General features: G+C 45.2%; 1 protein-coding gene across 1 annotated transcript in view; it reads left to right on the forward strand.

The window, feature by feature from the left end:
• The first annotated feature begins 1,036 nt into the window (after positions 1 to 1,036).
• LOC141049408 (disintegrin and metalloproteinase domain-containing protein 10-like) overlaps positions 1,037 to 26,898 on the forward strand; it is a 245,653-nt gene continuing 219,791 nt past the window's right edge. The window contains exons 1-2 of the mRNA XM_073545856.1: positions 1,037 to 1,132; positions 7,678 to 7,828. Of these exons, the coding sequence (XP_073401957.1) occupies positions 1,075 to 1,132; positions 7,678 to 7,828 (209 nt within the window). The 5' untranslated portion in view covers positions 1,037 to 1,074. The remainder of the gene's footprint in view (positions 1,133 to 7,677; positions 7,829 to 26,898) is intronic.

The following is a 26,898-nucleotide window of genomic DNA, read 5'->3' on the forward strand; positions in this document are numbered from 1 at the left end:
TTAGACCTTTAAAGGATCCCCGGGGGATCGCGGTAAAAATGCTCGGGTCTCCCATACACTTACATTGGGCTCGTTGTTCTGTCTGAGTACCCGAGTATTCCAATTTGCTCGACCCGAGCAACGAGCACCTGAACATTTTTGTGCTCGCCCATCACTACTGTATACATCACATAGAATACACTGAGACTGCTGTATACATCTCACGTGATACATTGCAACTCTTGTATACATCACAAATGATACACTGAGACTGCTGTTTACATCACATAGGATACACTGAGACTCCTGTTTACATCACATAGGATACACTGAGTCTCCTGTTTACATCACATAGGATACACTGAGACTGCTGTTTACATCACATATGATACATTGAGACTTTAGTATAGTCATCACATAGGATACACTGAGTCTGCTGTATATACATCACATTGGATTCACTGACACTTTTGTATACATTACATATGATATACTAAGTCTGTGCTGCATACATTATATATGATACCCTGAGACTCTGCTGTAACCATCACATATGATTCATTGAGACTGCTGTATACATCACACATGATACAAAGTGACTGCTGTATACATCACATAGGATACATTGAGACTGCTGTTTACCTCATGTGGGATACACTGAGACTATTTTGTATACATCACATACAGTAGGATACATTGTGATTTCTGTATATATCATACACATGTGCCTCTTAATTAATTTAGGACATCTTAATCTAGGATGCCCATCGTTAAGACTGATTTACAAAACTCTAATTTTAGTTAATCAGGCCCAAATACTCCTGCTACAGGTAAACATCAGAAAGAATCCAATTTTATATTCAGGAAAATAAGGAATTAAAAATATTAACCTACAAGCATGTTTTTTTCTATCCATAAATTTGTATCAAAAACATAAATCCATTCTCTTCTACTAACAACTAACATACTATATTACTAGTAGAGATAGAGATCATGCGTGCCCATGCATGTACAGCTATGGGCTTGGCAATGTACTTCCTTCTGACCTGGAGTAAAATACTCCGGAGCTGAGCACACACATTTCAAGCTAACACAATGCTTCTTAAACACTTCGCTGTACAATTTCTGATACCCATGAGCATTTTTTTGCTAGGTAAGAATATTTTTACTACTTGTCTTATCTTCTCTAAACCCGCTTTTCACTGCCAGTAAAGAATGGGAAACCTGTAAGTAGGATGTGTATTATTCCTCCATTACAACAAATGCCTTCTGTCTGGATTCAGTGCCAGGAGTAGCCTGCTTAGCCCTGGAAACAACATTGCCTTAGACTGGATACATTTCTAGAATTCTTAACAGCCTATCATTATAGCAGCAGTATGTTTTGGGATAGTTTCTAGCCGTGCTTATTTGTATTAGTTTTACTGTATATCTTAAATACTATCCATTATGTTAGTACCAGGAGGAACCTGTATGGGGTATGTAGCACTGAGTATTTTCTTCTTTAAAATATGTTGAAATACTTACATATTTAGTCATAGTTATGCTTACATATTGCATTTCAGATGTGCAGGAAACTACAAAATTGCCTTGATGTGCTCAACAGGTGAAAAGTAACCCATTTTTGTTTTATTACTTTTTCTCCCCATGTATGCCACTTTTTTATTTTTTAATCCACCATATTAATCCAGATATACAGGCGTATTTATTTAGTGCTAACAGTAATGGTCTTTACTAACGAGGCGGTATTCACAGGATTCTCCGCTGGCATGTCTATAGGCTTTTCTGCATTACTAACCACTACATAATGAGCGCATAATTTTGCACTAAATGAAATAGTTCAACATGACTGGAACCATTTTGCAGATTTAAACCCACCCCACCCCCCGAAATACTCAGGGAATAAAGTAAGAGCAAAAACGGTCCACTTTTGACCTGAGGAAAGGTCCTCTTTAAAAGGGTTTTCTATGAGTTTTAAATTAACAGTATAGGTCACAAATATCAGATTGGTGGAGGTCCAGCTTCTGGCACCAACCAGTTGCGGAATTATGGTAATTATTTTGGGTGCTGGATTTTCATTTTCTACTGGATCCTGGAGAGTAAGACGACCCAAAAAGGACCCTTTGGCCCATGTGCAAAGACAAATTTATTAAAGGCCTAGTTGGGGCCCCTGATGGAGATCTTACATTGCTGCCCATGTGCTTCAAGTTACACCACTGCCCAAAACAGTAAAAATCTGTGCAACCACCTAACACATTAGAGGACCAGCCTGTCAATGATAACAATCATTAAAAGGTAAATGGAAAAAACACAGGGCACTGCATATTGCAGAACTGTAATGAAAAAAAAGGGTAGCACATGTGAACAAACAGGGTGCTAGAGGTGATATGCTCAACTATATGAGTCACAGCTCTGCTTCAACACCTTGGCATGTGGAGGAAACAGCTGCAGCTCTTCTTGTATGACCTGTCAGTCAAAGGATGCTGCAGTTAAATTCAATAATAATTGATGAAAAAGAAAAAAAACTTCAATCAAGTTTCTAATTATTAATCTAATATATGGCCAACTTAAAATGGCTCATTACATTCTAATGTTTTTACAAGCAGTCATTCCATCTAATTACTGATATAAATGTCACACTGCCTGTCACGCGACTCTTACCTGGGGGCGGAACCTCACGCCCGACGTCACCACTCCCGGAGTCGTAGCTGCTCCGTGGGTCCCGTCGGGTGCACACGCGCTCCTCTCGTACCTAGTTCCATGGCTGCACAACGTTTCTAGTGCACATGCGCGCTCTTCTTGGCTCTGACTGCAGCCATGCCGTCTCTATGGTCCTGGAGGACCTGACCCGGAAGTCCTTGTGCTATTGCCCTATATCAGGCAACCTCTTCCTATTGGAGGTGCCTGATTATTATAAGCGGGGGTCTATTTTACCAATACCGATCAATATTGTATATAGCAAATTGGTATGGAGATAAATGTATACTTATAATAAAACTTAGCTTTTAATGTTAAATTAAAAAACTGTGTGTCAAATTAAGGTGCCAAATAAAATATAGTGATAGTGTCTGTGCAACCGTGCCCATAAAATATAATTGTATTACAACGCCTCCTATTGTCCAGATATGAGCAGATTACAATCCTCTTTGTTGTCTATATAGGCCAGGTATTAATAATACCAAACACTAGCCAGAGAGCATCTCAATATAAACAACACAACACTTTTTAGAGGTTGTCTTAGATACCTAAAACATCAGTCCTATACTCATTTCCAATATTTAAGGACAATTATCATTAGAGTGCGAATCATATAAATGAGATATCTATTTCCCCAATATCAGATATCTATTACATTGACATATTTTTTAGGGTCAAAAGGAACAATATATCGCATCTATGGAGTCCAGTATAGTGTAGTGCCTATATTCCACCAAAATACTGCATATTAAATACTCTCATGATGCATTATTAATATGTCCTTATACTCATCTCATGTGTATTAGTCCTATACACTGATGCCTGTATATGCCCTCTTGTGGAAAAGGCCTCCAGTCTTTAAAAGAGCTTCATGTCTGCATTCATCTGGACCGCCTTTTTAAGGTGGTCCAGATGAATGCAGACATGAAGCTCTTTTAAAGACTGGAGGCCTTTTCCACAAGAGGGCATATACAGGCATCAGTGTATAGGACTAATACACATGAGATGAGTATAAGGACATATTAATAATGCATCATGAGAGTATTTAATATGCAGTATTTTGGTGGAATATAGGCACTACACTATACTGGACTCCATAGATGCGATATATTGTTCCTTTTGACCCTAAAAAATATGTCAATGTAATAGATATCTGATATTGGGGAAATAGATATCTCATTTATATGATTCGCACTCTAATGATAATTGTCCTTAAATATTGGAAATGAGTATAGGACTGATGTTTTAGGTATCTAAGACAACCTCTAAAAAGTGTTGTGTTGTTTATATTGAGATGCTCTCTGGCTAGTGTTTGGTATTATTAATACCTGGCCTATATAGACAACAAAGAGGATTGTAATCTGCTCATATCTGGACAATAGGAGGCGTTGTAATACAATTATATTTTATGGGCACGGTTGCACAGACACTATCACTATATTTTATTTGGCACCTTAATTTGACACACAGTTTTTTAATTTAACATTAAAAGCTAAGTTTTATTATAAGTATACATTTATCTCCATACCAATTTGCTATATACAACGAGGTGCCTGATTAGCCTGAGTATTGTTGTGCTTCCTGGCTTGGTCGGCTTTGCCCTTGCCTGGCTGCACGGCGTATTCGGGGCCTCTGCCTTGTGCTCTGTACCTGTACTCTGCCTTGTGCTCCATACCTGTACTCTGCCTTGCTGTGCTTCTTAGCACATGCTCCGTACCTACACTCTGCTCTGTTCTCTGCCATGCTTCCCACCAGACGCTCTGCTCTTGCACTGTGTTCTGTTGTGCCTCTTGGCACACTCTCTGCTCTGTGCTCTGTCGTGCTTCTTAGCACACCTTCTGCCTAGCCTTGCACTCAGGCGTGCTTCTCTGTGCCCGCTTTGTCTAATCCTGCTCTCAGGCGTGCTTCTCTGCGCACGCTCAGTCTAACCCAGTACTCCGGCGTGCTCCTTTGCACTCACCCTGTTTTGCTCGTACCTAGGCGTGCTTGTCTGTGCGCGCAATACCTGCTCCCGTGCATTTGCTTTGCACTATCTAGTATCCAGCACACTCCCGTGTACACGCCCTGTATTATCCAGTACCCTCCGTGCTTCCGTACACTCACCCTGTACTGTCCTATACCCAGCGTGTCCCTGTGTCCATGCTTTGCACACTCCTGTTCCCTGCACACTCTCTTTTGCATCCTGTAAACACACTCATTCGTGTCTCCTGTGAGCCCGCCACCTGGTTCCAGCAGTCGTGGCACCTTACCCCCTTGGGCCTGCCCCTGACACTCCCTGTATAGGGGGTGGTCCTCACTAGGTCAGCTCGACCTAGGAGGGTTGTGCCACGACCCAGAGGGTCCACTCCAGGAGTCGTCACAATAATGTAGCAACCATTTCAGAGCCAAAGCCCCTATTCCAAAAGTGCCACCCCCTCATAGCACAGCGCTCTAGTCCAGTACATGGCTGAATGGATACACATTTTTAAAAATTAATTAGAAAGTGGACAACCCCTTTAAGTCTTGATGAATTAGAGCAACACACTTGCCATGAACAGATTTCTGAATAAGTGCATGCTCATAGGCAAGAGATTTTGGTAAAGAAATTGTGAATGAAGTTTGTAGAAATCCATGTGCTTGTTACCAAATAACCCCATTTAGATACGTACAACTGATTTTAAAAAGTAACTATTGATTTAATTTTTATTTAATTAATCAATAGTACACATAAAAATAAGCAACTTTCTAATATATTATCAGAGAAATCTGTTTCTTTCTCTGCCAGAATTGATCAGACATTATTAAAATTCTCAATTCTGAGGTGAAATTTGTAGTCAGTGAAGACACTTTCCCATTACTGAGATAGGAGATGGCCGCTGATAAGATTCTATGTACATAGGAGGAGGAGGATGGCGCTCTGTCTCTAGCTCCTCCTGTCTATATAGAATCTCATCAGTAGCCACCACCATCTCTTATCTCAGTAATGGGAAAGTGTCTTCACTGAATACAGATTTTGCCTCAGAAAAGCTCCCTTCTCCCACTCTCTGACTACAAACTTCCTTCCTTCTGTATCAAAACGTGTCTGTCCACTAATATATCCATACATACCACACATATAGGAATCTATGTGCCATCAAGCCCAGCAACTTGTGAAGAATTTGTATTTATCGTTGGCCCCAACCTCCTCCCTCTCCTGTCCTGACTTAGGTTTAATACATTATAATAAGATATTGGAAAGTACCCTCAATGAAGCCTCATCCCCTACATTCCGAAGGATAAGCCTCTGTGATGAGTAGTGGAAGGGACCCATGGGATCATGCTGCCCTCCCCCAACTCTTGTCACTCTGTTCTGTGTAGTTTTCAGCTCCCTCTTAGCCCCTTCCTCTCTTCTTTCTGTCTCTTTAAGAGGTTATAAGGTTTTATTATGAGTATGTTAGGTTTCTTCACAGGGTCATGTGTATAAAAACCTGCCTGTCAACAACATTCTCATTGGCTGTGCGTAATTTACTGGGCTCAATGCAGGTATTTAACCCTCTACGCTCTGGGCCTGGGCAGTTTACTTCAGGATCAAGAAGAGGAGCATCATCCCGCCCTCCCGTCCCCTTTGCAATTCTTATTAATATGTGTATTTGTCGCGGTGTTTATCTGTGGTTGGTCGCTCAGCTAATGCTGTTTGGACATTTTGTTTTTTACACGTTTCAATACGTTATTTATTGGTATTGAATGTTTATGAAGTAATTAATAATATTCTTTGGTAACCCAAAATAAACACTGCAACTCTCTCTGCAAACACATTTTCTCCAGCAGTGCTCTCGGCATGCCGAACGTCTGTGGAGAAAATCTTGTAAGCCAGAAGAATTCATCCATTACAAGTTTATGCTCAAAACATATAGCTCTGCCCTTCATCTTGCCAAATAAACCTACTTCACACCCTCATTGCCTCACTATCCAACTAACCTAAATGACTATTTGAGACTCTCTCTACTCATTCTTCAGTCCTAAAATGCAGGCCACAATCACCAACCTAAGCGCTAACAATCTGTCCAATTACTTCAAAGAAAAAAAATGACCATATCCATCAGGAAATTTTCTCTCAATTTGCTAATGTCATTTGCACCTATAAACATCACCAAAATCCATCCGTTTCTTACCTTTGAGACTGCAAAAACTTTTACTGCTGCTCTGATCCATTCCTGCCTGGACTACTGCAACTCTCTATTGTTTGGTCTCCCTCTTACCAAACCCTCCCCTCTCCAATAGATCTTGAAAGCGGCAGCCAGGGTTATATTTATGTACAGTCTCTACACTGATGCCTGCACCCTGTGCCAGTCATTGCACTGGGTACCCATCAGCTAGAGTACAATATAAGCTTAGCTCTCTCATCAAGCTCTCCACAGTTCTGAACCACCCTCCTTCCTCATCTCTAACACTCTACATGTGCTCTCTGTTCTGCTAAGGATGTAAGACTTACATCTTCTTTAATCCAAACCTCCCACTCCTGTCTCCAAGACATTACTCATGCTGCTCCAGTTCTATGGAATGCACTACCCCAGACAAGCTGGTTTCCCGTTAATTCCCTGTATCCACAGTTTTACGCATGCCCTAAAAGTGCATTTATTTGTACTGGCCTGTAACTTCAACTCACTGATCTAACTTTTCCTTAGAATCTGATTCCATATATCATTTGTTACCACATCTTCCATGCTCTCAAAAGTACTTTGATTCTGTACTTATACACATACTGGCTTGTGATTGGGTCATGCAGCATTATTTTAGTACTTCTATTTATTTATTTTAATGATGTCTGGACCATACAATACAAGACCTTCTTACCTTTTGTGTCCCCCTATTTCTTCATAGAAAATAAGCTTTTGAGCAGGCCCTCACTGGTCTTATTTGAATTCTTGAATAATGTATTGCCTTGTAATATCTTGTGTAGTTCGTACATGTCCCATCTGATTTGTAAAGTGCTATGGAATATGTTGATACTATAGAAATAAAATTTGTTATTATTTTGTTTTTTAGGAATTAATGGACACAATATTAGGCCATTTCTGAAATACTATGAGCCAGTATCCTATAATAGGGATGCACTTTTTAAAGATCACCTGAGGTCAAAGAGAGACACCAATCAAGAGCAAATCCCAATACAGCTTCAGATATTTGGATACAGTAGGTAAAAAGACATCTTTGTAAACCAACTTCTGGAAAAAATACTATGCATACTAATGTGTAGTATATGACAATAACAAATTCAACTTAAAATTGTTTTTTCATAGGTATTTATAGCAAATAAACTCCATAACATTGAAATTGTAACGCCAAGAAAGTATGGAATTATGTAAAATACTGGATCAACATAGCATGTTAATCATATGCAAAATATTTAAAAATGGAAACTAAATTTTAAAACCATCTCAAGTTATTCAGTATCACCTGTGAGTGCGAGTCAAGGAATTAGATGCACTTAGACAGCTTGGTGTTAATAGTTGCCTGAGCAATTTTCTGCCTTTCTGAATACATTCACTGCTGGCGCAACCTTTGCAAATGCCGACCAATAACATCCCAGATGTGCTCTATGAGAGACAAGTCTGGAAATGCTGCAGTCCATGCTAGTATGTTCACAGTACCACAAGCAACATGAGGCATAGGGCTGTCAAGTTGAAAAATAGTTCCTGGGACGCTTTGAAGAAATGACCATACCATTGGATCCATGATTGATCCATTTTGTGCTGCAAATGAAATTAGACATCACATACCTAGCCTAAGGCATCAAACAGAGTCTACACATCATCCCAAAGCAGTTGCATGACATTAGGCTAAAAGCCAGATCGAATCATAGAATCGTAGAGTTGGAAGGGACCTCCTGCGCCATCTGGTCCAACCCCCTGCTCAAAGCAGGATTCGCTAAATCATCCCAGACAGATGTCTGTCCAGCCTCTGTTTGAAGACTTCCATTGAAGGAGAACTCACCACCTCTCGTGGCAGCCTGTTCCACTCATTGATCACTCTAACTGTCAAAAAGTTTTTTCTAATATCTAATCTGTGTCTCCTCCCATTCAGTTTCATTCCGTTGCTTCTAGTTTTTCCTGGTGCAAATGAGAATAAAGATGATCCTTCTACAATGTGACAGCCCTTGAGATATTTGTAGACAGCTATTAAGTCTCCTCTCAGTCTTCTCTATTGCAAGCTAAGCATTCCCAAATCCTGCAACCTTTCCTCATAGGACAGGGTTTGCAGACCGGTCACCATTCTGGTTGCTCTTTTCTGAACTTGCTCCAGTTTGTTGATGTCTTTTTAAAATGTGGCGCCCAGAACTGGACACAGCATTCTAGATGAGGTCTGACCAAAGAGGAGTAGAGGGCAATAATGACTTCATGTGATCTAGATTGTATGCTTCTGTTAATACATCCTAGAATTGCATTTGCCTTTTTTGCTGCTGCATCACACTGTAGACTCATATTCAGTCTGTGATCTATTAGTATACCCAAGTCTTTTTCACATGTTCTATTGCTTAGCCCTATTTCTCCCATTCTGTATATGCTTTTTTCATTTTTATTGCCCAGATGTAGTACTTTGCATTTTTCCCTGTTAATGTCCAGCCACAGGTGTTTCTTTGACCTCACACCACCACTCTCAAAGGCTATCTTACAGAGAAAGACAGCAATGGAGGCTAGAGTGTAGGTCTGTCCTCTTCAGCGATAAATACCACTTTTGTCTTGAATGTAATGATAGCCGGAGATTGATATAGAGAACACGATGTGGGCAACACGTGAAGAAGCCTTAATGAGGAAAGTCACACCAGCCAATCTCCCACATTTACAATGTGTAGGGTGGGGCATAATATATGGTAGCTGGAACCCTCCAGTCCCTTCCAGGTACACTAACAGCTTGACATGTAAGTGTGAGTATTTGTGGCCCTCATACTTGGTACTCAATAAATGGAGATGTTTTAAAAATGTTTGTTTTTTTGCACCATTTACATATCATTAATATGTCTGTCAATCCTGTGATTTCCATAGCTCCATAACTTTCCTTTTCCTGGTGTTGAAATTTCAATGTTGAGGAGTGTAACTAGTAAATAATATTACTATAATATGATCAGTACGTGTTTTCCTCAGTAAAACACTTAAAGCATTTGTTGAGTCAGAAGATGAACTCTCCATAGGACAGAACATCGATATCTGATTGGTTGGTGTCCACCACACAGTCCCACCAATGAACTGTGAACCCCCACAAAAGTGTTTTAGCCCCATTTTTTTATTTTCACAAGGGTATCCATATGTGTAGGCGCACATATGTTTGGGTACATGGCAGGGCTTGGAAGGGAAGGAGTGCGATTTGACTTTTATAGCTTAAAAGGATTTTGCTGAGAGTGTTCCAGACTTTGTGCCTCCACTATCCAGATATGATGATTGGAGTTCTATATCAATCTGATAATAATGGGATGTAGATTTTCAGCGTCATAGCATAGGGACCGGTGTGATGCATGCACTCACATCACTGTGGGACCACTAGAACCCCTCCAACTCAATAACACACAGATGATATGAAACAGGCCATATCTGATCTCTATATAACCCCTTAACCCCCAAGGGTGATTTGCACGTTAATGACCGGGCCAATTTTTACAATTCTGACCACTGTCTGTTTATGAGGTAATAACTCTGGAATGCTTCCATGGATCCTGGTGATTCTGACAATGTTTTCTCATGACATATTGTACTTCATGTTAGTGGTAAAATTTCATTGATATAACTTGCATTTATTTGTGAAAAAAACGGAAATTTGGCAAAAATTTTGAAAATTTCACAATTTTACAACTTTGAATTTTTATGCCCTTAAATCACAGAGATATGGCACATAAGTAACATTTCCCACATGTTTACTTTACATCAGCACAATTTTGGAACCAAAATTTTTTTTATGAGGATGTTATAAGGGTTAAAAGTTGACCAGCAATTTCTCATTTTTACAACATCATTTTTATTTAGGGTCCACATCACATTTGAAGTCACTTTGAGGGGTCTATATGATAGAAAATACCCAAAAGTGACACCATTCTAAAAACTGCTCCCCTCAAGGTGCTCAAAACCACATTCAAGAAGTTTATGAACCCTTCAAGTGCTTCACAGGAATTTTTGGAATTAAACATTTAACTTTTCTTGACAAAAAAATTATTTCAGGTCCAATTTTTTTTTTACTATAGCAAGGGTAATAGGAGAAACTGGACCCCAAAAGTTATTGTGCAATTTGTCCTCAGTACGCTGATACCCAATATGTGGAAGGGAACCACTGTTTGGGCACATGGCAGAGCTCGGAAGGGAAGGAGCGCCGTTTGACTTTTTCGACGCAGTATTGGCTGAACACCATGTCGCGTTTGGAGAGCCCCTGATGTGTCTAAACAGTGGAAACCCTCCACAAATGACACCATTTTGGATACTAGACCCCCCAATTAACTTATCTAGATGTGTGGTGAGAACTTTGAACCTCCAAGGGCTTCACAGAAGTTTATAAAGTACGGCCAAAAAATTAAAAAATCATATTTATTCCACAAAAATGATCTTTTCACACCCAATTTTTATTTTCCCAAGGGAAACAGGACCCCAAAAGTTATTGCGCAATTTGTCATGAGTACGATGATACCCCATATGTGGGGGTAAACCACTGTTTGGGTGCATGGCAAAGGTCAGAAGGGAAGGAGCGCCGCTTCACTTTTTCAACGCAAAATTGGCTGAAATTGAGATCGGATGTCATGTCACATTTGAAGAGCCCCTGATGTGCCTGAACAGTAGAAATCCCCACAAGTGACCTCATTTTGTAAACTAGACCCCCCAAAGAACTTATCTAGATGTCTGGTGAGTAGTGTTGAGCATTCCGATACCGCAAGTATCGGGTATCGGCCGATATTCACTGTATCAGAATTCCGATACTGAGTTCCGATACTTTTATTATATCGAATACCGGAATCGGAAGTTCCCATAATGCTATGAGCCAGTTTGATTTGATTCAGCCAATGACAATCCTCAAAAGTGTGGGCACATCCTGTTAGGCATGTAGGCATGTTAACTAATGGCATGGCTGTGATTGGCTGCTGAAATGATGTCATGATGCACTATAAAAGCCGCCGTAGCCACCATTTCTGGTTCACTCTGCTGTGAATTCAGTTAGGGACTGGCTGCTGTTCAGGACTGTGAGGAACAGTTAGAAAGTGATTTTACAAATCACATTGTGCTTTACCCAGGCTACATACTCAATAAGTGTAGCTTTCTTTTGCCTTGCAGCAGTGTTCACAGCTGTCTGCAAGGTCTGTGTGAGTGCAGCTCACGCTGAGTAGTGTGTCTTGCAGCCACGTCTGGTTGTAGGATGCTCAGTGTGTAACTGCCTCATACATATTTTTCATTTTTTGCTGCTCATTTTTCATTCTCCTATTAGTGTGCACTGTGCATCCATCCCTATCCATATTGTCACGGTCACGTGTGTCAGGACGCAGATGATACCACAAGGCGGACCCATAACACACGTGACCCTGGATACAGCGCCTCCAGTGGGGCGAATTTAAATAATAATACGTGCAGATGGATACACCGCCACCACCTGGCGAATTTAGGTATTACACGTTAATCTAAATTCTGGAAACCCCGCCTCCAGTACGGCGAATTTAAATAATAAGGGGGACCTGGGAAACATTTACAATGGTGGGCCCTGCGATAGGGAAAAGGGAAGTGGAGACCTCTTGAGCTCCCCTGAGCCAGTGTCCCTGCACTCCTAACGTTCCCTATACAGGCTCCGAACCTGTCGCAGCATGCGAACCTTTAACCCTTGCTCGCCCTGACCCTAAACCCTCACTCGGGAATTGGGCGGTGCGGAGACTAATCCCACCACTGCACTAACAACACACATGAGGAAAGAGACAATACAGGGGGACACCACTTAGCTTTATGCTCTGTGCTTATGCTCCTGCAACAGAGCCCTCCACCTGCGTGCGTCTTCTCCTCCACCCGGATCCATCACCATAACAGGATCCTTCACCTCGGTGTAGCCTTGGCGCAGAGTCCACCACCAGTTGCCGCTGCTTAGTAACAGAGTCCCAAGGATGAGTTCAGCTTCTGCCACAAAGTCAAGCATGCTTGAGTCCAGCTCAGCAGCCAAGTCCCACATGGTGAGTGCCACTCTCCATAGTAGCCACTCCACCAGTCCATGCAGACACTTCCTGCCGACACCATCACTGCGACCCCACCACGCCATGCCAGCCCTTCGTCCAGACACCATAGCTGACACACGTCCCCCCTGGCTAAGCTGCGCAGGACTCCTCCTCAGCTCCATCCTTCCACCAGGCTCTCACCAACTCAAATGAAAGAATCAATATCACCAGCAGTGATTGCACACCCTGAGACTCATTTATAGAGCCCCACACCTGAACCATAATTACAGAGAACTTTAAACTGAAAACCTAAGGTGCGATACCACTAACCACCACCGGGGACAGTCAAGTCACCTTGGAACTTGCCAAAGTAAAAAAAGTTCACCCTGTGCAATTTAAAACTGTCAGATCAAATTCAGATCATGACACATATACGTTGGTTGCAAACACTATAGGAGTAGACAGCGGAGCTTCTCTGCAGCCTTTCAGTGCTAGTGCCCAGTTTGCTGCACTGTTCACGGCTGTCTGAGAGGTCTCTGACTGTGTGTGAGTGCAGCTCACGCTGAGTAGTGTGTCCTTCAGCTACGTCTGGTTGTAGGCAGCTCAGCGTGCGTCACTGCCTCACACATATTTTTCTTTTATTGCAGCTCATTTTTTATTCTCCTATTAGTGTGCATCCATCCGTATCCATATACGGTGGTTGCAAACACTATAGGAGTAGACAGCGGAGCCTCTCTGCAGCCTTTCAGTGCTAGTGCCCAGTTTGCTGCACTGTTCACGGCTGTCTGAGAGGTCCATCTACATTGGTTGGTTGCAAACACTATATAGGAGTGGATAGAGGAGCCTTTTTTTCTCGCTTGTACCCTTCACCTGCAGCCAGATTAGTATTACCCTATTTTTTGGAGCCTCATCTTTTGCATTGTAGGTTACCTTCCTGCATTGTAATAGCTCCAAAAAGTTAGTGATACTATCGCTTTCAAATCTTTGGTCACATCCTTTTAGTTTTTTTTAAAAAAAACAAAAACAAAATAAAGTTCACCAAACAATCCATTTCACAGTTGTGTAGGCCACATTAGCTCCTATTAAAGTGTAGTCCACACACACACTTCATAAAATTAGTGTTTCTTATACCTGTTACCAGCTGTTCAGGAATAAGCACACTAAGCTCCCCTTTTGTACTTTTCTGCCTATCTTTATCAGACTACCAAGATGAAGAAGGCAGGGACTAAGGCACGTGGGCGTGGGCGAGGAGTTTCAGCAGGGAGAGGACGTGGGGATTCTGCAGGGAGAGGACGTGGGGATTCTGTGCCTGCTGCTGGCACCAGTGAATCAGCATCCCCCAGTTTTAGCAGGCAACAGTCCTTTATGGGCAGCTTTGTAGGACCTCGCCGTACCCCACTGCTGCGGGAGGAACAAATTGAAGCCGTTGTCGGATGGATGGCAGCTAACGCATCGACTTCAATGACTTCCTTGTCCTCTCAGGGCCAGAGCACTGAAGAGCAACCATCTGTCTCTTCACCACCTGCCAAAGTGGCCAGGCAGTCAGAGAGTCCTAGACAGCAGCCATCACAGTCATTACTTCTGTTCTCTGAATCTGTTGGCTTGGAAAGAGGGGACCAGCCAAGCAGCATTCAAGAATGTGAAGAAGAGGGAGTATGCAGTGATGCGCAACTTCTTTGTCCCTCTGAATCTGAAGAGGTGGGTGGGCCAGTGCCTATGGTCAGCACACCTCAGTACGCATCAGATGATGACGAGACTCAGGTGCCACTTTCTGGTGTGTACAGTGCTGGCGAGACAACCCAGGAGAAGCAGGTGTTAGAAGAGGGGAGTGTAGATGATGAGGTCCTTGACCCATCATTGCGTGAGGAACAGGAAAGTGGTGGGAGCAGCTCTGAGGAAGAGATTCCCCGAACGGCCAAAACAGGAGGGAGAGGGAGGGGGCAGACTTGGTTGCCTGTAGCCTCCACTTCGGCACCCGTTAGGAGCATTTCTCTTTCAAAAGCCAAAACGGGCGCTCCCAAGACTTGCAGTGCGTGGTCCTTTTTAGACACAGTTGCAGATGACATTTTCTTTGTCAAATGCAAGCTGTGTCATCAGAAAGTTAAAAGAGGGAAAAATGTCAGCAACCTCAATACCACAAATATGTGGAAACATGTGCAGACCAAGCACGAGGTGGAGTTACACAGACACACTGAAGACGTAGGCCAACTGTCAGGAATAGAGTTGAGCGACTTTTGGTTTTTTAGGGTCGCGTTTCGTTTCGTGAAACCCGACTTTTCCAAAAGTCGGGTCGAGCAAGATCGTCCGATTTTAGGGAAAAGTCGGGGTCGTCCCGAAACACGAAACCCAATGTAAGTCAATGGGGAATAAAAGTCGGCAGTGAGAGGAGGACAGGAAACACACCAACAGTGGCCATTTGAATGCCAAAAGCATCAATTCTTCTTACTTAAGCTTGTCAACCTTAATTAACTTCATAATACAAGTTACGCACTGAAAAATGGGGGTTATTTGGCTACAGACTGTGGGGGGGAGGGCTGGCTCCAGGTTTTCATGTGCCCTGGGCGAAAGAGCGCCCCTTTAACACATACCACAACTCATCATGCTCCGATACGGCAGAGAAATAGCGGTATAGTACAATGAAAAATACCTCACTTTTTACATCTCATGACGAGGCCCATCTATTTCTCCATACAGAATCATTGGTCCCATATAATGTTTGAAACAGTAAATGATGAGCTCCACATAATGCTACAGTATAGGTTGGTCCCCATGGATGAAGCTCTACTGTCTTATGGGCCCAAATAATGCTCCAAACATAATGGGCCCCATTTCTAATGCTCTAGTGTATAATGGGCCCTGTAAATGCTGCTCCAGTGTCTGATGCACACCTTTGGAATGTTCCAGTGTATGGTGGGCCCCATCTATCATTCTCAGACGGTGTTAGGCCCAGTATGGATTGCACGTGATTGCACAAAGGTGAGAAAGGGTACCGTATCCCCAGATAACATGTATGGATAGTGTACACATTCAAAATATATGTCTATACATCAGGAGGCAGGCTCAGACGGTGTTAGGCCCAGTATGGATTGCACGTGATTGCACAAAGGTTAGAAAGGGTACCGTATCCCCAGATAACATGTATGGATAGCGTACACATTCAAAATATATGTCTCAGGAGGCAGGCTCAGACGGTGTTAGGCCCAGTATGGATTGCACGTGATTGCACAAAGGTTAGAAAGGGTACCGTATCCCCAGATAACATGTATGGATAGCGTACACATTCAAAATATATGTCTCAGGAGGCAGGCTCAGACGGTGTTAGGCCCAGTATGGATTGCACGTGATTGCACAAAGGTTAGAAAGGGTACCGTATCCCCAGATAACATGTATGGATAGCGTACACATTCAAAATATATGTCTCAGGAGGCAGGCTCAGACGGTGTTAGGCCCAGTATGGATTGCACGTGATTGCACAAAGGTTAGAAAGGGTACCGTATCCCCAGATAACATGTATGGATAGCGTACACATTCAAAATATATGTCTCAGGAGGCAGGCTCAGATGGTGTTAGGCCCAGTATGGATTGCACGTGATTGCACAAAGGTTAGAAAGGGTACCGTATCCCCGGATAACATGTATGGATAGCGTACACATTCAAAATATATGTCTCAGGAGGCATGCTCAGACGGTGTTAGGCCCAGTATGGATTGCACGTGATTGCACAAAGGTTAGAAAGGGTACCGTATCCCCAGATAACATGTATGGATAGCGTACACATTCAAAATATATGTCTCAGGAGGCAGGCTCAGACGGTGTTAGGCCCAGTATGGATTGCACGTGATTGCACAAAGGTTAGAAAGGGTACCGTATCCCCAGATAACATGTATGGATAGCGTACACATTCAAAATATATGTCTCAGGAGGCAGGCTCAGACGGTGTTAGGCCCAGTATGGATTGCACGTGATTGCACAAAGGTTAGAAAGGGTACCGTATCCCCAGATAACATGTATGGATAGCGTACACATTCAAAATATATGTCTCAGGAGGCAGGCTCAGACGGTGTTAGGCCCAGTATGGATTGCACGTGATTGCACAAAGGTTAGAAAGGGTACCGTATCCCCAGATAACATGTATGGATAGCGTACACATTCAAAGTATATGTCTCAGGAGGCAGGCTCAGACGGTGTTAGGCCCAGTATGGATTGCACGTGATTGCACAAAGGTTAGAAAGGGTACCGTATCCCCAGATAACATGTATGGATAGCGTACACATTCAAAATATATGTCTCAGGAGGCAGGCTCAGACGGTGTTAGGCCCAGTATGGATTGCACGTGATTGCACAAAGGTTAGAAAGGGTACCGTATCCCCAGATAACATGTATGGATAGCGTACACATTCAAAATATATGTCTCAGGAGGCAGGTTCAGACGGTGTTAGGCCCAGTATGGATTGCACGTGATTGCACAAAGGTTAGAAAGGGTACCGTATCCCCGGATAACATTTATGGATAGCGTACACATTCAAAATATATGTCTCAGGAGGCAGGCTCAGACGGTGTTAGGCCCAGTATGGATTGCACGTGATTGCACAAAGGTTAGAAAGGGTACCGTATCCCCAGATAACATGTATGGATAGCGTACACATTCAAAATATATGTCTCAGGAGGCAGGCTCAGACGGTGTTAGGCCCAGTATGGATTGCACGTGATTGCACAAAGGTTAGAAAGGGTACCGTATCCCGAGATAACATGTATGGATAGCGTACACATTCAAAATATATGTCTCAGGAGGCAGGCTCAGACGGTGTTAGGCCCAGTATGGATTGCACGTGATTGCACAAAGGTTAGAAAGGGTACCGTATCCCCGGATAACATAGTATGGATAGCGTACACATTCAAAATATATGTCTCAGGAGGCAGGCTCAGACGGTGTTAGGTCCAGTATGGATTGCACGTGATTGCACAAAGGTTAGAAAGGGTACCGTATCCCCAGATAACATGTATGGATAGCGTACACATTCAAAATATATGTCTCAGGAGGCAGGCTCAGACGGTGTTAGGCCCAGTATGGATTGCACGTGATTGCACAAAGGTTAGAAAGGGTACCGTATCCCCAGATAACATGTATGGATAGCGTACACATTCAAAATATATGTCTCAGGAGGCAGGCTCAGACGGTGTTAGGCCCAGTATGGATTGCACGTGATTGCACAAAGGTTAGAAAGGGTACCGTATCCCCAGATAACATGTATGGATAGCGTACACATTCAAAATATATGTCTCAGGAGGCAGGCCCAGACGGTGTAAGGCCCAGTATGGATTGCACGTGATTGCACAAAGGTTAGAAAGGGTACCGTATCCCCAGATAACATGTATGGATAGCGTACACATTCAAAATATATGTCTCAGGAGGCAGGCTCAGACGGTGTTAGGCCCAGTATGGATTGCACGTGATTGCACAAAGGTTAGAAAGGGTACCGTATCCCCAGATAACATGTATGGATAGCGTACACATTCAAAATATATGTCTCAGGAGGCAGGCTCAGACGGTGTTAGGCCCAGTATGGATTGCACGTGATTGCACAAAGGTTAGAAAGGGTACCGTATCCCCGGATAACATGTATGGATAGCGTACACATTCAAAATATATGTCTCAGGAGGCAGGCTCAGACGGTGTTAGGCCCAGTATGGATTGCACGTGATTGCACAAAGGTTAGAAAGGGTACCGTATCCCCGGATAACATGTATGGATAGCGTACACATTCAAAATATATGTCTCAGGAGGCAGGCTCAGACGGTGTTAGGCCGAGTATGGATTGCACGTGATTGCACAAAGGTTAGAAAGGGTACCGTATCCCCAGATAACATGTATGGATAGCGTACACATTCAAAATATATGTCTCAGGAGGCAGGCTCAGACGGTGTTAGGCCCAGTATGGATTGCACGTGATTGCACAAAGGTTAGAAAGGGTACCGTATCCCCAGATAACATGTATGGATAGCGTACACATTCAAAATATATGTCTCAGGAGGCAGGCTCAGACGGTGTTAGGCCCAGTATGGATTGCACGTGATTGCACAAAGGTTAGAAAGGGTACCGTTTCCCTGGATAACATGTATGGATAGCGTACACATTCAAAATATATGTCTATACATCAGGAGGCAGGCTCAGACGGTGTCAGGCACAGTATGGATTTGACGGCCCAGATTACACAGCGGAGGAGCAGGGAGAGGTAAAGATTGCAAATGCTGGGGCCCTGCCCAAGCAAGGGGGGCCCACTCGTGGGCGTCGGTACTGTCACTGGGCCCCTCATAGTACAGCGGTGTGTCTGACGGCGGGTGTGCACCACCACCGTCAGAGACACTTGATTGCACTATGAGGGACCCTGTGCCAGTGCCCGCGCCCAAGAGTCGGCCTACCCACCTGCCCAGGGCAACGGCACTCGCACGGTGTCATGCGCTAGGTGGTGACCCCGGCCATGGGGGGGGGAGGCAGCACAGTTAGGGAGTTTTAGAAAGTGGCATATGTTGATGTTGGACATTCAGCTGATGCAAAAGGCGAAATAGGTGAAGTACCAGGAAGAGGTGGACCAAAGCAAGCCATTTTTCTGTCACCCTATGTGTCATCAGGGGAAGGTGGGACAAAATCCTTGGAAACCCATGCGTGGTTCATTTTAATGAAGGTTAGATCATCCACATTTTGGGTTGACAGACGGGTCCTTTTTTCTGTCAGGATTGATCCAGCTGCACTGAAGACTCTTTCCGATAGCACACTTGCAGCTGGGCAAGCGAGCTCCTGTAAGGCATATTGGGCCAATTCAGGCCAGGTGTCCAGTTTAGCGGCCCAATAGTCAAAGGGGAATGACCTGTGTGGGAGAACATCGATATGGGAGGAAAAGTAGTTTGTAACCATAGTTGACAACTGCTGTCTCCTGTCACTTTCCATCGATGCAGTATTACCAGTTGTGTGAGCGGTATTTGAAAAATCAGTCCACAACATTGTCATGAAACCCCTGTCTCCAACGCCACTTCTGCTGTGTGCACCACGAACACCTCTGCCAAGCTGCCCCCGGCCCGTACGGCTCGTGTGAGAACCATCGCCGCTGCTGTGTGCTGGGAATGCCTCAAGCAACCGATTTACCAGAGTTGCTTGTTTATTAGCCAATATTAGGTCAAGGTTCTCCTGTGGCATGATGTTTTGTAATTTGCCTTTATAGCGTGGATCCAGGATGCTGGCCAACCAGTAGTCATCATCGTTCATCATTTTGGCAATGCGGGGGTCCCTTTTTAGGATCCGCAAGGCATAATCTGACATGTGGGCCAATGTTCCCGGTGTCAATGATGCACTGCGAGTGCTGGGTGGAGGAGCACTTTCTGGCAAATCCACATCCCTCCAGTCACGCACAAACCCTGTACCAGACCTTGCCACGCCAACATTTTCACTTGCCCCACGAGATGCATCCTCCTCCCCTAAGTAATCATCCCCATCATCATCCTCCTCCTCCTCCTCTTCTTCCTCCACCTCTTCCAGGAGAGGTCCCTGAGCAGACAATGGCTGAATGTCATCAAGGATTCCCTCCTCCTCTTCCTCCTCATCAACATTGGCTGCAGACGCCTGCTCCTTAAGGTGCGTCAAAGTTTGCATGAGCAGACGCATAAGTGGGATGCTCATGCTTAGGATGGCGTCGTCTGCGCTTACCAGCCGTGTGCATTCCTCAAAACACTGAAGGACTTTACAAAGGTCTTTCAGCTTCGACCACTGCACACCTGTCAACTCCATGTCTGCTCTCAAAGTGCCTGGCCGTGTATCCTCCCACAAATGCATTATGGCCTGCCTCTGCTCGCACAGCAGCTCCACCATGTGCAGGGTGGAGTTCCACCTTGTTGCAATGTCGATAATGAGGCGGTGGTTGGGAAGGTGGAGCAATCGCTGCAGCTTCTGCATACGAACGGAGTGTACAGGCGACCGGCGGATGTGCGCGCACAGTCTTCGCACCTTCTGGAGCAGGGCTGTTAACTCCGGATAATTTTTGAGGAAGCACTGCACCACCAGGTTCAAGGTGTGAGCCAAGCAAGGTATGTGGCTGAGTTTTCAAAGGGCTATGGCTGCCACAAAATAACGGCCGTTATCACTAACTACCTTGCCTGCCTCAAGATGTACACTGCCCAGCCATGACTCAGTTTGTCGCTTCAAGTACTCGGCCAGCACCTCGGCGGTGTGTCTGTCGCCCAAACACATCATCTGCAACACAGCCTGCAGACGCTTTCCACTAGCTGCTCGATAGGGGGACACATCGTGTGCAACAGTGGCAGCTGCAGATGGAGTGCTCGTACGACTGCGCTCTGTGGACGAGCTTTCGCTTCTGGAGGAGGAGGAGGAGGTGGAGGGTCGAACGCCTACAGCCAACTGTTTCCTACACCATGGGCTAGGCAGCACTGTCCCACCACCGCTGTCCCCTGTGGACCCTGCATCCACCACATTAACCCAGTGCGCAGTGATGGACACGTAACGGCCCTGGCCATGCCGACTGGACCATGCATCAGTTGTGAGGTGCACCTTTCCGCTCACTGACTGCTTGAGTGCATGGACAATGCGGTCTTTCACATGATGGTGGAGGGCTGGGATGGCTTTGCGAGAGAAGAAGTGGCGACTGGGTAGGTCATAGCGTGGTACTGCATAGGCCATGAGTTCGCGGAAAGCTGTGCTTTCCACCAACCGAAAGGGCATCATCTCAAACGAGATTAGTTTGGCAATGTGGGCGTTCAAACCCAGTGTACGCGGATGAGAGACTGAGTACTTTCTTGACCTACTCATAGTGTCTGGGAGGGTGATCTGGACTTGAGAGCTGCATATTGTGGAAGTAGCGGTGGACAGGGCGGACTGAGAGAGGGTTGATGATGGTGATGGAGTTGGTGTTCTTTCTGATGGCCTAGAATCAGTCTTTCGTTGATATAACAGTGGGATTCCCTGACTGCTGTGGTCTTGCAACGACACCTCAACATTTGCTGCTGTGCTAACCGGTGGGCTTACAGTGGGGGAAACAATGTAGCGTTGCTGACTACCTTCGTTGTGATCAGTTGCACATGTGGCACTTGAGGTTTGGTGTTGTGTCCACGCTTGCAAGTGCATGCTGGTTAAATGTCTAAGCATGCAACTGGTATTCAAATTTTTCAGATTTTTCCCTCGGCTAAAGGTCTTTGCGCACTTCTTACAGATAACCTTGGCCTGATCATGAGGATTTTGGTCAAAAAAGTGCCACACTGCACTCTTCCTACTTTAGCAGACATTTTGCGGCCTAGCACGCTGTGATCTTTTGACCCTCTGGACAAGCTGTCCAGCAACTCTTTTGATGTTTGGAACCTGTCTTTGGAGTGCTCCGGGCCTGCCAGATAACAGCTGTTGCGATGTCGATGTCTGCTGTGGATGCTCCTCATCTGAGCTATTGGAAGCAGCACCCTCTTCCCCCAATGGATGCCAATCTGGGTCAACAACTGGGTCATCCATCACCTCCTCTTCTATGTCATGTGCACCTTCCTCTGTGTCACCGTGTATGGTGGTATAGTGTGCGGGAAGGGGCACCTGAGTCTCATCAGGGTCAGAATCTGGCTCTGTACACTGCGAGGACAATGTAGTGCTCTGAGTGAATGTACCAGCAGAATCATCCATCAGCGGCTGTGCATCAGTGCACTCCATGTCAGATTCATCTTGGCCTGGGTAATTCACCATTTGACTTGATAATCCAGGCATGGTATGTGAAAACAGCTCCATGGAGTAATCAGTAGTATGGCCTGCGTCATCCTTCAATCTTGGTTGGGGTGAAGGACACAAGGAAAGGTGTGGTTCATGAACATGAGCCTCCAATGATGACTCAGTGCTTTTACTTTTTACAACTGAAGAAGAGGAGGCGATAGAGCTGGAGGCTGAGTCAGCAATGTAAGACAAAACTTTTTCCTGATGCTCTGGCTTTAAAAGCGGTTTGCCAACTCCTAGAAAACTAAGCGTTCGAGGCCTTATGTAGCCAGACGATGACGCAGGGTCAGCACCTCCTGCATTCGGTCCTATTTTGCTCTTGCCACTACCATCAGATCCACCACCAACACCATCATTACCAGCTGCCAACCCCCGCCCAATTCCACGGCCTCTTCCACCAGCCTTCCTCATTTTTGGTAGAAATGTAGACAAAATCCAACAAACTATATAGTAATGTAAAACAAGGTACAAGGTGTCTATAGGACAGGGGAGATTTTGAATTTCTGCAGACACTTGTGGACACTGGACACTTTTGGATTGTGTGAGGCCCACTGATATCTGAGCGCTATGTGACAGGCTCGATGGCACAGCTGTGACCAAAGTGACTAGAGGATAAGGGAGATTTTGAATCTCTGCACACACTTTTGGACACTGGACACTTTTGGATTGTGTGAGGCCCACTGATATCTGAGCGCTATGTGACAGGCTCGATGGCACAGCTGTGACCAAAGTGACTAGAGGATAAGGGAGATTTTGAATCTCTGCACACACTTTTGGACACTGGACACTTTTGGATTGTGTGAGGCCCACTGATATCTGAGCGCTATGTGACAGACTCGATGGCACAGCTGTGACCAAAGTGACTAGAGGATAAGGGAGATTTTGAATCTCTGCACACACTTTTGGACACTGGACACTTTTGGATTGTGTGAGGCCCACTGATATCTGAGCGCTATGTGACAGGCTCGATGGCACAGCTGTGACCAAAGTGACTAGAGGATAAGGGAGATTTTGAATCTCTGCACACACTTTTGGACACTGGATGGACACTTTTGGATTGTGTGAGGCCCACTGATATCTGAGCGCTATGTGACAGGCTCGATGGCACAGCTGTGACCAAAGTGACTAGAGGATAAGGGAGATTTTGAATCTCTGCACACACTTTTGGACACTGGACACTTTTGGATTGTGTGAGGCCCAATGAATATCTGAGCGCTATATGACAGGCTCGATGGCACAGCTGTGACAAAAGTGACTAGAGGATAAGGGAGATTGGATTGCTTTTAAAAAAGCAGTTTGCGGAGCAGTGGGTAAACAGCAATGCAGGAATGTCAGGAAGCCTTAGAAGGCAGCCCAACAACCAACACCACTGATACACCACTATATAGCCTCCCCTTGCAATGCACACACAGTGACTGGTGTGTTGTGCAGGCCAAATTGCTAGCAGCAGAAGCAGTTTTTTTGTCTTCTCAGCAGGACAAAAAAAAAAAAATTGGGATTGCTTTTAAAATAGCAGTTTGCGGAGCAGTGGGTAAACAGCAATGCAGGAATGTCAGGAAGCCTTAGAAGGCAGCCCAACAACCAACACCACTGATACACCACTATATAGCCTCCCCTTGCACTGCACACACAGTGACTGGTGTGTTGTGCAGGCCAAATCGCTAGCAGCAGAAGCAGTTTTTTTGTCTTCCTCCCTGCCTAACGCTCTCCCTACAGAATCAGCAGCAACCTCTCCCTATACTAAGATCGGCAGAAGTAAGATGGCGGTTGGCGTGCACGCCCTTTTATACCCCCTGTGACGCCCACCAAAGCAAGCCAATCACTTGCATGCCCTTCTGAAAGATGGTGGTGACCCGTCACCCGTCATCACGTTGCCCATAGTGTCCGTGGATCCTGATTGGCTGAAAAAGAGCGCAAAACAAACTTTTGAAACGCGACTTTGGCGCGTAAGTCGCCGACCTCGTGGCCGACCTCATCCTAGGGTCGGGTTTCGTTTCATGAAACCCGACTTTGCCAAAAGTCGGCGACTTTTGAATTTTTTCGACCCGTTTCGCTCAACTCTAGTCAGGAACACCGCACTGCACTTGCTCACTGTGCCAGTGCGGGTGTCCTGAGTACAAAGACAGTACTCACAGATACCTGTGGAGCAGGGCAGCAGCTGTGACGATGCGTGCTTCAGAGTATCAGGATCTGAAGCACATGACTGCTGGGGGCGTGGCCTAAGCTCCACAGATCTAGGAGCTGCAGGGAAACTCCTAGAAAGGTAACTACGGGGCAATGTTACCAAGGGGCATAGACAGAGACAGAAACCAGACGAAGCCAGGGTCAAAGCACCAGATAGCAATACAGTACCACGGGGTTTAGACAGAAAGGATAGTCAGGACGTAGCAATAGGTCAGAAAACCAGAACGGGCAATAGACGGTACAATAGGGACAATCTGTAACGGAGTAACGATAGCCAAGCCAGGAGGTCAGAACCGGAGAAGACAGTAGTACCAAAGCGAGAGACAGAGTACAGAGTGAGGGAACAGGCCGGGTCATACACGGGAATCAAACAAGCAACGCAGAATACACGCACACCAGGGGTCAGACACACCAGAACAACAGTATAGCTGACAGAGAACCCTGGTAAAGAGTGAGTATAAATACCCCTCCCAGATCCAGAAAGAGGCCACGAACACTTAACCCTGTGAGTGCAGGGCAAGAACCCTGTTCAAACCATGACAGTACCCCCCTCTTAATGGGGGGCCACTGGACCCCCAGGCTTGTCTGGGTATCTGGCGTGGAAAGCCCGCACCAGACGATCGGCATGCACCGAACTGGCCGGAACCCATGACCGATCCTCCAGAGAGTACCCCTTCCAGTGTATCAGATACTGGAGTCTCCGGCGCACCCACTGGGAGTCAACAATGCGCCCTACTTCATACTCCAGCTGCCCCTCTACCAGCACTGGCGGAGCATTTGATGAGGGATCCTCTCTCACCGTCCCCACAGGCTTTAACAGGGACCTGTGGAAGACATTAGAAATTTTAAAGGAGGTGGGCAGCTGCAGTCGGTAGACTACTGGGTTAACAACCTCCACAACTTTGTATGGGCCAATAAACTTGGGGCCCAGCTTTATAGAAGGTATCTTAAGCTTGATATTGCGGGTGGATAGCCACACCTCCTCCCCTACTGCAAATGCTGGACCTGGCCCCCTCCTCCTGTCAGCAAACCGCTTATTGTTTTCCTGGGCCTTGGAAATATTCCTCTGAACCTCCCTCCAAAGAATTCTAAGATGTTGTGTCACATCCTCAGCACCAGGACAACCTGAATCCATACGGGAAAACTCTCCAAAATGTGGGTTAAAGCCATAGTTGACCTGAAAAGGAGACTTCCCAGTAGACTGACTCACACGACCGTTGAATGCAAACTCTGCCATGGGCAATACCTCACACCAGTCCTCCTGCCTGGAAGAGGCCAAGCATCTCAGAATCTGCTCCAACGATTGGTTCGTGCGCTCCGTCTGTCCATTAGACTCTGGGTGGTAGGCAGAGGAGAAGGACAACGAAATCCCCAGCTTTTTGCAAAAAGCCCTCCAGAACCTGGCTACAAACTGTACCCCTCTGTCTGACACCACATTCATAGGCACTCCATGTAACCTAATTATATGCTGCATAAATAAGCGGGCCAGGGTTTCAGCAGATGGTAACGCGGGGAGAGGTACAAAGTGAGCTTGTTTTGAAAACCTATCCACCACCACCCATATCACCGAGTTGCCCCTGGAAGGAGGAAGATTTGTGATAAAATCCATGGACAAATGTGTCCATGGTCTATCCGGAATTGGCAAAGGCACCAATTCCCCGGCCGGCCGGACCTGAGAACTTTTAGAACGAGCGCACACCCCATATGCAGTCACAAACTTTTTAATATCTGTTACCATAGAGGGCCACCAGAAATCCCTCGCAATTGCCCCCCGGGTAGCTGCAATCCCAGGATGAGCACTCAACACAGAATCATGAAATTCCTGCATAAGTCCGAGACGGAAACGTTCCGGTACAAACAATTTACCCGGGGGTTTACCACCAGGAGCCCGAGCCTGGGCCTCCAAAATCCCTCTCTGTAACTCAGATGAGATTTCGGCCACCACTACTCCTGGCTGAAGAATGGAGGAGGGAGGTTCTGGAGGGGACACCGAATCAAAGCTTCGGGATAAGGCATCAGCCTTGATGTTTTTAGATCCCGAGCGGAATGTGATGGTAAACTGAAAACGAGAAAAAAAAAGTGCCCACCGAGCCTGTCTGGGGGTCAATCTCTTGGCAGACTCGATATAGGCCAAATTTTTGTGATCAGTGATGACTGTAATGGGATGA

The sequence above is a fragment of the Dendrobates tinctorius genome, unplaced genomic scaffold (genome assembly GCF_039654945.1).
Source record: "Dendrobates tinctorius isolate UK_male_01 unplaced genomic scaffold, ASM3965494v1 ptg000011l, whole genome shotgun sequence".
Classification (NCBI taxonomy): Eukaryota; Metazoa; Chordata; class Amphibia; order Anura; family Dendrobatidae; genus Dendrobates; species Dendrobates tinctorius.